This window comes from Eschscholzia californica, unplaced genomic scaffold (genome assembly GCF_041429995.1).
Source record: "Eschscholzia californica isolate CP2 unplaced genomic scaffold, dmEscCali1.0.p SCAF_3, whole genome shotgun sequence".
In the NCBI taxonomy this organism is placed as follows: Eukaryota; Viridiplantae; Streptophyta; class Magnoliopsida; order Ranunculales; family Papaveraceae; genus Eschscholzia; species Eschscholzia californica.
In genome coordinates, this window is record NW_028238420.1 from 6,776,005 (window position 1) to 6,789,725 (window position 13,721).

General features: G+C 36.5%; 1 protein-coding gene across 1 annotated transcript; it reads right to left on the bottom strand.

Annotated features, from left to right (window-relative positions):
- Window positions 1-1,355: 1,355 nt before the first annotated feature.
- On the bottom strand, window positions 1,356-7,863 carry LOC147548039 (inorganic pyrophosphatase TTM1-like). The gene is made up of 13 exons (XM_086667197.1): window positions 7,483-7,863; window positions 7,291-7,355; window positions 5,906-6,250; window positions 4,971-5,085; window positions 4,281-4,476; window positions 4,049-4,162; window positions 3,777-3,950; window positions 3,430-3,624; window positions 3,011-3,133; window positions 2,813-2,937; window positions 2,483-2,606; window positions 2,103-2,369; window positions 1,356-1,844 (listed from the first exon to the last, which is right to left on the bottom strand). Exons 3-13 carry the CDS (start codon window positions 6,240-6,242, stop codon window positions 1,617-1,619), a joined length of 1,998 nt encoding a protein of 665 aa, XP_086523323.1. The 5' UTR covers window positions 6,243-6,250; window positions 7,291-7,355; window positions 7,483-7,863; the 3' UTR covers window positions 1,356-1,616.
- Between the last annotated feature and the right edge of the window lie 5,858 nt (window positions 7,864-13,721).

A 13,721-nucleotide genomic window follows, 5' to 3' on the forward strand; every position in this document is an offset into this window, starting at 1 on the left:
CATATTTAAAAGTCAACTGCGTAATCGGATGAGTGATGAATGGTTGAGTGATGAATGGTTGAGTGATAATGCTTGCATACATTGAAAATGATATATCTATGGAGATTGATAACAAGATAATTATGAGGAACTTCCAAGCAATGAAAACTCGTAGAGATTAATTATGAATGTACGAATTAGATAAGTATGAAACCTGTCTAAAATATTAAGTTTTTGAATCTCTTAGTATCAATTATTTGTGGTTATAAATTTTATGAATAAAATATTACTATTTACTTAAATTTCTGTGATTTTAATCTTTTATAGGATTTTTTAGACCCCCCTCAAACTAAATCCTAGATACGCCATTGTTTTGACTCCACATATTTTGATGCTACTCTCTTTAACTCCCATCTTTAGAAACATAAATGGTGTTAGATTCTTTTCAAGATAGATAAGGTTCTTAATATTTTTACAGAGAATTTGTTGCAAAACAATCTCACATCGGTGGTGAGACGGAATGTAGTGTTCCTCTTAAGAGTGTAAGCATCCTTCCTAGTGAGGCCTTTTAAGACCGTGGGGCCTAGGTGTGCCAGAGCGGACAGTATCACTAGCATCCCAAAAGGTTGGTTCACACTATCTTATAACACGTTATCAGTACGATTCGCTCTACTGTGATGTGGTTTTAGGAGGGTGTGTTGTAAAGCAACCTCACATCGGTTGTGAGACGAAGTGTGGTGCTCCTCTTAAGAGGTTAATCACCCTTCCCTAATGAGGCATTTTAAAACTGTGAGGCCAAGTGTGCCAAAACAGACAGTATCACTAGTAGTCCAGAAGGCTGATCCGCGCCATCCTATAATAGAATTGACATTCTTTCTCTTTACGTAATTCAAGTATGTAGTAATTGTTTATACGAAATTATTGTCAAAACGGTTTGGGAGTTAATGGTAACCAAATTGGTTAAGAGCGTTAGTAAGATATAGAGATCACTAGTTCGAACAAGACAGTTTTAGACAATAATGTAACACAATAATGTCAAATGTTTAGTAATACATATTACTTTGTAGTCCATCATTAGTTGCATATTTGATTTTTATTAGTAGTACATTTTACTATTTATTATAATTAAAAATGATCCTCTTAATGAAGAATTTTATGTCCCTCCATACGATTGACCATTAGTGAATACCCTAACAAAATCATATGCCAAGGTCATCACCTAGAACATTTCTTTAGGCCTCTACAAAGTATCCGAAGTTCTCGCCAAAAACTAGTTTTCAAATATAAACTGATCAGATCAGAGAAGTATGCTTACAAAATGTAAGGCATTTCTTCTCCAAACACCGAACGATAAATAAACTGTACAAAACAAGAGGTAGAAGAACCAATTCCCAATCCTCAGTTGAGATTAGAATCCTGTTAATTCAAAATTTTTAAACAAAAATGCTAACAAAATTTACAGATTTGCTTGAGAATTTAAATCTCAAGAAAACCATTGAAACCTCTATAAGTTGCCTCCAAAAATCTCTGATTGATGTATTAACTAAATCTTTCCGGGGCAGAAGGTAAGATGAATTGTTATCAATGTCGACTTCATTAGAAAGAAGCTAGAAAGGAAAAAAGAAAAAGTGAACTGGTTATCTTGAAGACGAGAGACCCCTAAACAAGAAGATTCCAATACCACCGATAGCCAGTGTGAGAGCAAGCGGAACCCTAACGGACTCGAAGCGATCGAATCCCATTCTGCTTCTAGTCTTGCTTTCTCGACCATGATCTGCCTGTTGTCCCAATCTTTCATGTAGGAACTTGTTGAGATTATCTAGTTGATGAACAAGTTGACGTTGTCCCCGGGAAATGAGCACAATCTGTTTTTGGGAGAATGACAGAATAGTCAGTCTAACTTAGTTCCTATAATGGTTTCTTTGTCTAAACTCATATAGACCCAAGAATCAACTGAATGAGCCACATTTGCACGAGTTAGACAAACGAGTCAGATAGAAAAACAAACATTCTGAAATCTAACTCGATTCAATTCTGACCTCGAGTTTCATTTTAAATCTGAATTTGAGAAGAAAACACACGCCAGATGACAAAGAAGAAAAAGAAGAGATATTTAGAGTTACCTCTTCCATCACTGGAGATTCCTTTGCCAACTGAGAAGAAGATAAGGAATTGGGAAGTAACGATCCACTTGAACCATTTCCATAACTAGACGAGAAGAGAGTGGGTGCAGAACCATTAAAGGCTTCAGCTTGCATAGACAAGTTGTGTTGACTAGATGAAATATCTTTGGTGGTAAGTTTGGAATTCAGATCTTCAATTCTAGATGTAAACTCATCCATCCTTTCGTTAAGTGTGGAGATTTGTTCCGAAAGTTGAGTCACGACTCCCTAAAATAAATCCAAGTATACGGCCACAAAGCAAGTAGTAATAGATCAGAGTTAAGGAAATAAAACAACTAATTTAACCATCAAGAATAACAAGATGACTTGCAGAAGCTAACCTGGCTTCCGAGCATTGATGACGAGTCTTGATTTCTACCATCATAGCCACCATTGCTGACGGCAATTCTGGTCAGCTTGGCCATACTCTTATCTCGTTGATTTGAATATGATTGCGACATACCACTGTTTCAAATAATCATCAAAAAATTATGACATAATAAAACCCAAATCTTTCTAGAAAATTTATGAATTTAAAGGCTTGTTCACAATTTTTAAAAGACGTACAAACTCAGACCAATGAACTACCCAGTAACTAGCATCTGAAATTCGAATTAGCAGTTTGCACAAGAGTTTCGTTTACTTTACTAGAGGAGATTAGATGGTCATACCTCTTAAGATGCTTATTTCTCATTGCAACTCGATCTGCTGAGGCTCGGGAAAGTGCTTCTTTGGGACTCGAAGAAACCAAATCATCATCTATGCTGAGCTTAGTCTTCAGATCGTCGGGTAATGCCTGTGATATGATCAGCTAAGAAATCCGAAAAAACAGGAAAAGGGGTTTCACGAAAGTTTGTAAGATGGCATACCATAACTTCATTTACAAGCTTTTCTAGCTGAATTTGTTCAATATAAGTACGCGGAACATATAAACCTTCTAAACCCAATTGCTCCGCTACAGATTTTATATATGCTCGGTCTCTGCCTTGCACCTTTTCCACATACAACATAGACAAACATGTCAATAGCTTATCCAAGATTTCATTCGAAGATACTCGTTAAGGTATTATCTGGTAGTCATTTGAATAAACATATTATTCATGAAATGGTCCTAGCATCTTTCTAGGCTATAAGCCTGTAACTAAGCCATCCATATTTCTTTTAACTATGAAAATCCATTATAAACAGGGGTAAATCATGTAGCGCATCCAACTAAACCTGAAAAGATAGGAAAAGTAAATATGCTAAAAAGGTATAATGAACATAAGAGCCGTATAAGATATAATACCTGAACATAATGACGATTCAGCTGTTCTAGCCAGTCAATTTTCACACAAACTCTATCATCGAAAAAGACATGGCTAGTTCTTTTCAGGATTGATGCTATTGTGTAACCCAGGGCCATTAGTCCTCCAAGAAGGCGAACACTGACTTCAAAAGTAATCCTTGGCGAGATTATGAATGGACTGTCTGTAACCCACTCCTAAAACCAATAAATAGGAATATCATGAGAGCTCGATATTTTTACGAATGACAAGTCAATGCTTTCAAATTTTTAACAAACTTGTCAAAATATCCATATCACAGAAATATCAGCAACCAGAAAATAATTAAAATCCACAAGGACCAACCAACCTCAAACATAAGATTGTATTTTCCGTCCCTATTTCGCATTCTTAGATATGATTGGCAAGCTTCTGAATCTTCACCAGGCGGTAGAAGATATATGTCATATGTTTCTTCTGTACGTTCTGTATGATCTTCGGAGACAACAGCCTTGATTTCATCTGCCGTCAAATTCTTCGGTGACTGTAGAAAAATAGAAAAGAAATAAATAAAAAACGAGATGGAAGATACTCCCCAGATGTAGACAATCATGACTATAGAACGCATAAAGTGAGATTGACCTTCAAAATGTAAGTTGGGTTCTGAAATCCGGTGAATGGATTGAACTTGTTGATTATTTTTATATGGGCAGTCTTCAGATCCGGCTCGATAAAAGCCTTGTACATTGGGTATACCTGTGTAAGCAGAAGATGCTGAAATTGATCATCTGAAGAACTTTCTATTGTTAATTAAAGAGATATGCAAGTCAATCAAATTACTTCTAAAAACATGTAACAGGATAAGTGAAAAAACCGTTTCAGAGATCTGATGGATAATTTCTTCTGGTTCCTGACCAGCACGCTGTATATCCCTTAACACCCGTTTCACAAGGTCAAAGTGAACTCCACCTGTGACAGATACCCGGAGGTCTAACAAGGGACGCAATTTTTCACTCAAAGCATAGATACCTTCGATAACCACAATCCCTGAGCTAGGGACTTCGACGGTCCTGTTAAGTTTTACAAGTTAAAACACGCAAACAAATGCATCAGATGTATACTGGTGCAACATTGAAGTTATATATATATACATATATATATATCAACACAATACTTGGCAGAGCCAATACGTCTGAGTCATGCATAGACAATAACCAATAGGTCAGGACTATTTTACATCGGCATTCTTTAAATTGGATAAAATGAGCCTATGCTCCCACAATGAATAAACCTCAATGAAAGCACTGAGCAGATGATTCTAATACTTTAAGCCCACCAAAAGTTGGTTCAGAGCTTAAGCTTTTCGATTATCCACTTAATCATGAAATTCCAAGCTGCTTAATGTGGTTAGAAGTTACACATTTGATTTATTATCTCCACGCGAAAAAGATCAACTAATGGTCGTTTCCATGTGAAAAACATAGGGGAGTCCTAATATTTGGTAGGGTAGACATAGTCAACGCTTGACTGAAAAAACAAATGTACTTGATATGATAAGTCGAACCTATATCCTGTGCGAGTGCTAGTCTTGAAATCGTATATTGGAACCTCAACAGCTTTCCCCTCTTTCAGCCCATGGATGTTTTGTAGCAAAGTCTCGTAGTCCGTCAAGCGAGGATCTGTCTCAAAATACATAGACCAATAGAAATCTTATATTATTTTCTGCTCCCACATGTCTTAGGGATGAAAATATCAAATTTGATTGGCAAGAATATCACAAGTTTGTACATGAATTAAAGCAATAAAAAGTTCATTCATGTTGACAACTAGAACAAGAGAACAAGATATATGATTAGAATAATTTATTTATTACACAAATAGGCTCAAATCTTGGATGAAAGAAGACTTAAACGTCACGTCTCATATAGAACCTAATGCATTTTTTATGACAAGTCATAATGAGATAAAACTGAACTGGCTTTTTGACTGCTCAGTTTCCACGAAATACTCCAAAAATTGCCTAAGCAGGAAATTATACATTGGTCTATTAGCTTAAGTGTGATTTGATATAAAATGTGCTGGACTGAACCGTTGAGTACGTGTATTGCATCATTTAAGATATCAACTATCACGAAGCTGCCCATGTAACATATGCTCTGCCTTTTGGTTCAATAAAATTATTGCGACGGACTGATGGTATCTGTATAATTTATCTTCTTTTTACGAAATAGTGAGTAATTCGTTAATACCCACACTACTAAGAAGGTAATAAGTCAAGGAAGACAGATTGGGAAAGAATCATGAAGTGAGATGGTAATATTGCACTTCCCTAGGTCAGAAGAACATCAGTCTATAGGATCAAACACTCATCTTATTTTCAAAACTATTACGAAAACAGAAAGCTATAAATAGAAAAATTGCTGGAGAGACTTGAGAATGGGATGCCAACCTCAATACAAAGCCATAATTAACACAAGAATGAAAGAGAAAATATGTTACCATCAAAATTGCCATCAATAATTCGACTAGAATCATTGTAGTTATCCATTGATATGAGCACAATGCTAGGCATAAAACTGAGCACCTTCTCTGTAAATACCGTCTTCCCCGCTCCTGAGGGGCCGGCAACCCCTACAAATATCATCCCATTATTCTTTTGGGCCAATAACTGACATGCACGTATTACCACAAAGAAGCCCTTCTCAAATGACAAAGGATCTTGAATTGGAACAATCTCATGGCGGTCAGAACCCCTTTTCTTTACCAACTGCACTTGGTCTCTTAAAAGACCATGCTTGCGGTGAGGTGATTCAGCACCTGAATTATCTTCAGGCATTTGGAGATCTGTAATGACAATTGCACAAAGATTTATAAGATCATTAAGATTACGGGATTAAAAATATCTAAGTTTGAAATAACTAGAATAATTGACATTCAAAGAGCATAAACTTGATTTCTGTGTAATGAGCATGAAATGAATATGTATATATTCCACATTAGAAACCAAGTTGGAGAGATACATGTGACGCATGATTAAGCCTTTTAAATGGTAAGATTTTCCACTTAACATATCGATATCAAAAAGCCACTAAACCCAATGTACAAATGATCTGATTTGACAATTATTTGATGGTCCGAAATAAATGAGTGCCCGAACAAGGTGTGCTTACGTGGCTATAAGTTCACGCCATAATGTGCTATGAGAATATGTAACCACACGTCAGTGACGGTAACTGCTGCAAACAAGGTAATTCTGCTTGATTCAAACAAGAGGAGACATGATTACAGATACCCTACCATAACTAACGGTTTTCTCAACTATCGGCTACCAATAATTTCAGGCAGAACCTAAAATTAGCATCTCAAAGTACCAAAGTACGATCACTCTGAATAAACTTTCTTGCCTCCGATATTCTTCTTTTATGTGGGGTAGGCTTATTTCCTTAGCTCCCCTCTCCGTTTTGCTAGACCGATATTAATCAGATCATATCCTTTTATAGAGCTGTCTTGAACTCAATTAAAAAAACAGAAAAATTCAACAACCAAGACCCATTTTTAACCTAACCAAGGATAGGTCAAAAAGGCAATTATAAGTTTTGTTGTTATTTAGAAGCAAACAAGATATCTATTTTACTAGTAATACGAATTAAGGATCTACATTTCCAATCCAAAATATTTCATCATTCTTCATATCAACATGATTCCTGGACTACATCCACACTTTGATCAATCTCAAACCAGAGAAGGAAAACAAGCTTTTTAAACAATCAATGGTGAATGTATGTTCATAATAAAGGACAACATGAAGAAAGCTACAAATTCAGATTTCATTATAAAACAAAACATGAATTAGAAATCAAACGAAAGGGAACTTAAACCAGTACCTCTATAGATAGAATCTTTTCCTCTGAAACAAGATTGTTGGATCTACCTTTATAATCCAAAAAACCTACCCAAACATGATCAAATACAAAAATTAAGGAATACCCATAAGATTAAATGACAGAAACACCAAAACCCAGAATCTAAAATAATCGAAATCAATGGTGATTATAATGAATCATGATCGTACTAACCGACTCTTTCTCTCTCTCTAGAGAAATAGAGGAAGCTTGGGTTTGGGTATGGAGTGGGGTCTTCCTTTTCTTTTTTTATCTTTAGTTTGAGTGAGACATGAGATTCTTTGATGAAACTGTTTTGGGATTTGGAATTGTTCAAAAAACTCTGTGAAAATTTTAAGATTACTCAGAGACGAGTACTTGTAGGAGTCTATAAATATTTCAAGAGAGAGAGAGAGTCTGATGAGGCCCGGAGGAGGGAATTAGGAGAGAGAAAGATCTGTGGTGGGGTGATATTATATTCACAAGGTCACGCCCTCACCGGTCACGGCACGGGGACTCAATTAAAGAGAATCGCTAAAAAAAAATGTGATATCTATACATACTAGTTACTACTCCAATAGGGTTAGGGAAAAATGAAGTTCTTTTATATTTTGTGGAGGGCTTGGGTTGTCAATCCATCTCATGCCGAGGAAATAGACCGGAGATCTTAAGTTCGGGAACAAATAGATTCGTGGCCATGCAATATTGACGTTTTCGTTCTTGTGTTTTTTTTATATGACGCACTGGAAAAATGACGTACTGAGAAATAACGTATTATAAACAAACATTTAGATAATATAATATTTAATAATGTGTTATGTAAAATACGGGATTTTAGAGAAAAAAGAAAATCCTAAAAAATATTACCATCATTTCGATAAAAAGAAACAAAATTTTGTGAAACTATACGTCAAAAGAGTCTTCCAAAGATTGTCTATGTACTACTATATATGGACAAACGATTTCGTCAAACGAAAAATAGAATAGATTTTGATACATGCAACGATTATCGTTCTAGAGGGATAAATTGAAGATGAAGTTTAATCAGATGATAATGTACACGATTTCTTTCTCGATTTGATAACTCGCTGGCTGGAAATGACATTAATTGTGAACTATTTATAAAAATCCAACTCCAATAGATAACCAAAGCGTTGAAGTTTTCTTAACAAAAAAAAAACCAAAGCGTTGAAGTTTCTCAAATGAAAATGGAAGAAGACAGTTATTTTCGGCTCACAACGTATTATGAACAACAATATCGTATTGTGCTTCTTCATAACGTATTATTTCTGTTCATATCGCATTATGCCGAGAAACAAAAAATTAATTTAGGAAGAAAATCGAGTTGAAGAACAAAATAGGATTTTGTCATAATGCATTACGATCATTTATAAACAATCATAATGCATTATTTCACAGAAATTCACAGGTTTCATAAGTGAATGAGTATTTTGGGCAGAAAAGTCAATCTCCCGCCAATTTATAGTTTTTTTCTCGAATGTTTTTGCCTCAAACTAAGATTAGTCCAAAATTTTGGACTAATTCGTCTACTTTTGGAGGAATCAAAATTTTTCTATTTCATGATACATAATGGATTTTAAGACCATTTTTTCTACGTCAAGATTTTCATTTTGTATTTTTTTTTTTTTATCTTTTGTTCCTTCCTTTTTTATTTGATATTTGTGATGTTGGGGGAGTATGTACAAGAAGGGGTGATTTCGTGGTACTAGAGCAATTACTTTTTAGTTTTTATTGAAAATGATATTGCTTTCTGTTTCGAGAACTTTGGAGTTCATGGTGACAACCAATGATAGAATATTTGAAAATTTAGGTGAAATCCATCTAGGACCACTATATTTCACATTTTCATCCAACAATGTTACAGAAACATTAATCTGGTCTTCCAAAGTTTGTGATCATTCAAGTCAAACCGATCGACAATGAATAGATATGACCTAGAGATATATTCTTTGGTTACTCGAGCATTTATTCTCAATGTGTGACTATTTTCCCACACTTCCTTATAGGTGGTGTCTTTTTAAGTTTAATATATGTATTTTTTTTTTCCTTTTCAGCTGATGTGGAGCACATGCCTCTTAAACTATCACTAATGGGCCTAATTTTGATATCATGTAAAATTAATGGTCATCAAACTCAAAATCAATTGACAATAAATGGAGAAGATTTAGGCATTATTTATATTCTTAGTTACCAAAGCATAAATGCCACGTAAACAACAAATATAAGACATAATAAATCCCAATTGACCATATGGGCTTTTGGCTCAACCGATATGAATCTCTTTTAAATTTTAAGCCGGTAAAATCAATTTTGGGATTGTACTTTACTCTCCTCGGTTTCTTTTCTTTTATTAAAACTCTCTCGAGTTATTTGGTATGAATCATGTGTAATGGGTTGTCGTTTACTCTCTTGAGTTACTTCATATAAATTATGGATGTAAATAACATATTAGTTAGTTGTTTCTAATATGGGTAGACGACCTCGTCTGCCTAACCCGACTGGGTCACACCGACCCGGTCGGTTACATAGATAGACATTACCTTGTATATGATAAACCAAAATACCTAAACCTAGTTTTTGTACAAGTCTATGTATATCCATACTCTACATGTATAAATAGGTGTATACTTGATTCAATTAATAATGAGAAATCGATTTACCATAACTCTATCTCTCTCTCTTATAGCTCTCGGTCATCTCTCTCTCTCTCTCTCTCTCTCTCTATCTCTCTCTCTCTATCTCTCTCTCTTATAGCTCTCGGTCATCTCTCTCTCTCTCTCTCTCTCTCTCTCTCGATTTATCCTGAGTTATATATTTCACATGGTATAAGAGCAAAGTTTGTTTATACATCAATTTTTATTTTCATTTTGACTATTACTATTGATAAATCTTCTGAAAATATCACACAATCAACTATGTCTTTTTCTCCTATTTTTGATGTCCATCACTCGGACTCACCAACTACTGTTTTAATTACCCCATTATTAAGCGGAGATAACTATACATCCTGGTCTCGTTGGATGAAGATGGTTATACGACCCAAAGATAAGCTTGGTTTTGTTAATGGTACGATTCCTAAACCATCTTCTCATTCTGATTTGCACGCTTGGGAACGTTGCAACGATCTTGTTGCCAGTTGGCTAGTTAATTTAGTTGTCCCAGATTTCCGTTAATATGTCCTCTATGATGAATCTGCAGCCAACATATATCGCAACTTATATGAACGCTTCCATCAAGCTAATGCACCTAAGATTTTCCAGCTTAAGCGTGTTATTTCTTCGCTTGAATAAGATGGTTTAGACGTTTTTAAGCTCAAAGCACTTCAAGACCAGCTTCAATCTCTCATGGGGATAGATCCGTGTTTATGTGGACAAAGAAAAACTCTTCTTGATCGATCTAATCAAGATCGTGTCAGTTCCTTCAAGGACTCCATGATCGCTTCTCGGTTATTAGTAGTCAAATATTATTAATGTATCATTTTCCCTCTTTATTAAAGATTCATAGTCTCGTAAAACAAGAGGAGACGCAACAAACTATCATGCACGAGACATCTCAGGGAACCGAGGTTGCTGCCTTAGCAACTACTCGGTTTGACCCCTCTCGGTCGGATCCTCACAATCGGCAAGACAAGTCACATTCGAAGAGGGCACGACCTTATTGTGATAATTGTCGAATCTACGAGCACCATCAATCCAGGTGTTACAAACTACATGGTTATCCACCGCGTAACCGTCAAGGTCCACTGACTGTTTCTGTTCTTCTAGACGCCAATCAGTTTGTGGTGCCTCTAGCGACCACTATGACGCCTGAGAAATACAACCTGCTCACTAGTTTGTTGGGAAATCCTAGGCACCTCCAATGTCATGCCCAATTCCAACATTATGGGCGCTTCCAATCCAACCAACCCCTCCATCAATCTAACATGTATGATTTCCAAATCTACTCCTTGGGTTATTATTTTCGGGCCAGCGAAACATATTTGTTCTACTCTTTCCTCCTTCTTTAACTATGTTATTGACCTTCTTAATTACTTTGTTCGCTTACCCGATGGTTCACGTTGTCGTGTTCTTTATGTGGGTTACGTATCTTTTTCAAAAGATTTATCTCTTACGGACGTTTTACACATGCCTTCCTTTAAATTTAATCTCATCTCTGTATCTCAAGTTACAAAATCTCTTTCTTGTGAAATTAATTTTAATTCTTTTTCTTGTGTCTTTCAGGACCCCACGAAGACTCGAACGATTGAACTTGGAGATCAACTTGATGGTCATTAAAAAAAATTTGATGGTCATTACTTTCTCCACACGGAACCTAGGATTTTTTCAGTTTTTGTTACTAACAATTCTAGTAGTTTTGATGTTTGTCATTGGCGTTTTGGCCATCCGTTCTTAGCTCGTTTTAGTTTAATTTTAGACAAGTTTCCTTGTATCAAGTCTACTTTAATGAATAAAGTTCCGTGTTTTGTTTGTCCGATCTCTAAACAACCGCAATTACCTTTTTCTCGTAGTACATCTTGCACGACTCGCCCTTTTGAATTAATTTATGCGGATATATGGGGTACGTTTTCTATTCTCTCTCATTCGGGTTGTCGCTATTTTTTTTACTATATTTGATGATTTTTCTCGTTGCACATGTGTTTCTCATGTCCTCTAAATCACATACTAAACAAGTTCTCTCTAAATCATATTCTTGATGTCGCACGGGCACTTCACCTTCAATCTAACCTTCCTCTCTCGTTTTGGGGAGAGTGTGTTCTTACGTCTATCTATCTAATTAATAAAATTCTAACTACTATTTTAAATGGTAAGTCCCCTCATGAGGTTCTTCTCGGAACCCCGCCCCCTATTGATCATCTTAAGGTGTTTGGTTGTTTTGTTTTACACACAACAATAACATCAAGAATAAGTTTGATACCCATACTATCCCGGGTATTTTCATCGGTTACCCACACGGTCAAAAGGGTTACCGTGTTTATGAACCTTTCACAAAAAAAGATCTTTACCTCACGACATGTGACGTTCCATGAGAATGTTTTTCCCATGCATTCATCTTCTCCATTTCCTTCTACTATTCAGTTGTTTGTCTTTGGTTCCAACAACGGTTCCTTCCTCTATTTTCCTCGCTACACGACTGATCAATCGATCACGTCACATGAGCGCCTTCAGCGCAATATCATTCATGGTTCTGTCCCATCTATAGGCACTCCCCTTTTTACTTTCGGGATAGACTTCATCATTGCCTTCAGTCGGCACCTCAGGCCCACTTCCCGCTCCCACGGCCCAATTGGATTCTGTGGCGCCTCAGGCGTTCCCCAGGTCACTGACGTCAATCTTGAGGGTACCTCGGAAGTTCTCCCGGTTCTTGATGTCAATGCTGAGGGCACCTCAGCATCTCCAATGCCCCTTCTTATGTCTCTGACATCACTCCCTTTGTTCCTCTTTCGGACAGACCTCAACGAAGTCGTCGTCCTCCGACACCTCTCGCCAATTACGAATCTCACCAGATATCTCTTTTTTGTTTTCACACTATACTTCTTCAGTTGCTCACCCGATTTTCGACTGTCTTTCTGTTACTTGTTTTTCTCCATCTCACCAAGTGTTATTGACATCAATCCTTTCGGTCACTCGTTTAAGTCTGACGGTTCTGTTAAACGTTACAAGGCTCGTCTTGTCGCAAAGGGCTGTAATCAAGTCGAGGGTTTGGATTACCACGACACCTTTCCTCCGGTTGCTAAACTCGTTACTGTCCGAGTTCTTCTTTCCGTCGCCTCCATCAAAGGATGGCCTCTCCATCAACTTGACTTTATAACGCCTTTCTTCAAGGCGACCTCGATGAGGAGGTTTTCATGAAACTCCCTCCCAAATTTTCAGTTAAGGGGAGTCTCGTGTCTGTAAATTAAATAAATCACTTTATGGTCAAAAGCAGACGTCCAGACAATGGTTTTTCTAAATTCTCCCCTGTCCTCCTCAAACAAAGTTTTGTTCAATCATTGGCTGATTACTCTCTGTTTAGATTCTCTCGTAATTCTGTCCAAACCATGTCCTTGTCTATGTCGATGACATTGTCATCACGAGAAATGATAAGGCTGCCATTTCTTCTCTTAAATCCTTCCTTGACAAAACTTTTTCCCTAAAAGATCTTGGTCGTCTACAATAGTTTTTAGGGATTTAGGTTCCTATTCCGTTAACAAACTCAACCAATTTATGCAACAAACTGATACCCATCTCACTACCGGTCATCACGTACTCCGTTATCTAAAGGGCTCTATTGAAAAAGGTGTATTTCTTTTGCAACCAACTCTCTCTTAATTTCTGGTTGTTGTGATTCTAACTGGGTTGGATGCCCTTCAACAAGACACAACTGGATACTTTACCATGCTAGGTTCAAGTCCTTTATCATGGAAATCTAAAAAG

Coding starts and splice junctions, on each gene's coding strand:
- LOC147548039 (XM_086667197.1), bottom strand. CDS start 6,242: ATGCCTGAAGATAATTCAGGTGCTGAATCACCTCACCGCAAGCATGGT. Junction 4,477..4,970: donor AGCACTCGCACAGGATATAG/GTTCGACTTATC, acceptor AAAACTTAACAG/GACCGTCGAAGTCCCTAGCT. Junction 2,607..2,812: donor AGAAATAAGCATCTTAAGAG/GTATGACCATCT, acceptor TATTTGAAACAG/TGGTATGTCGCAATCATATT.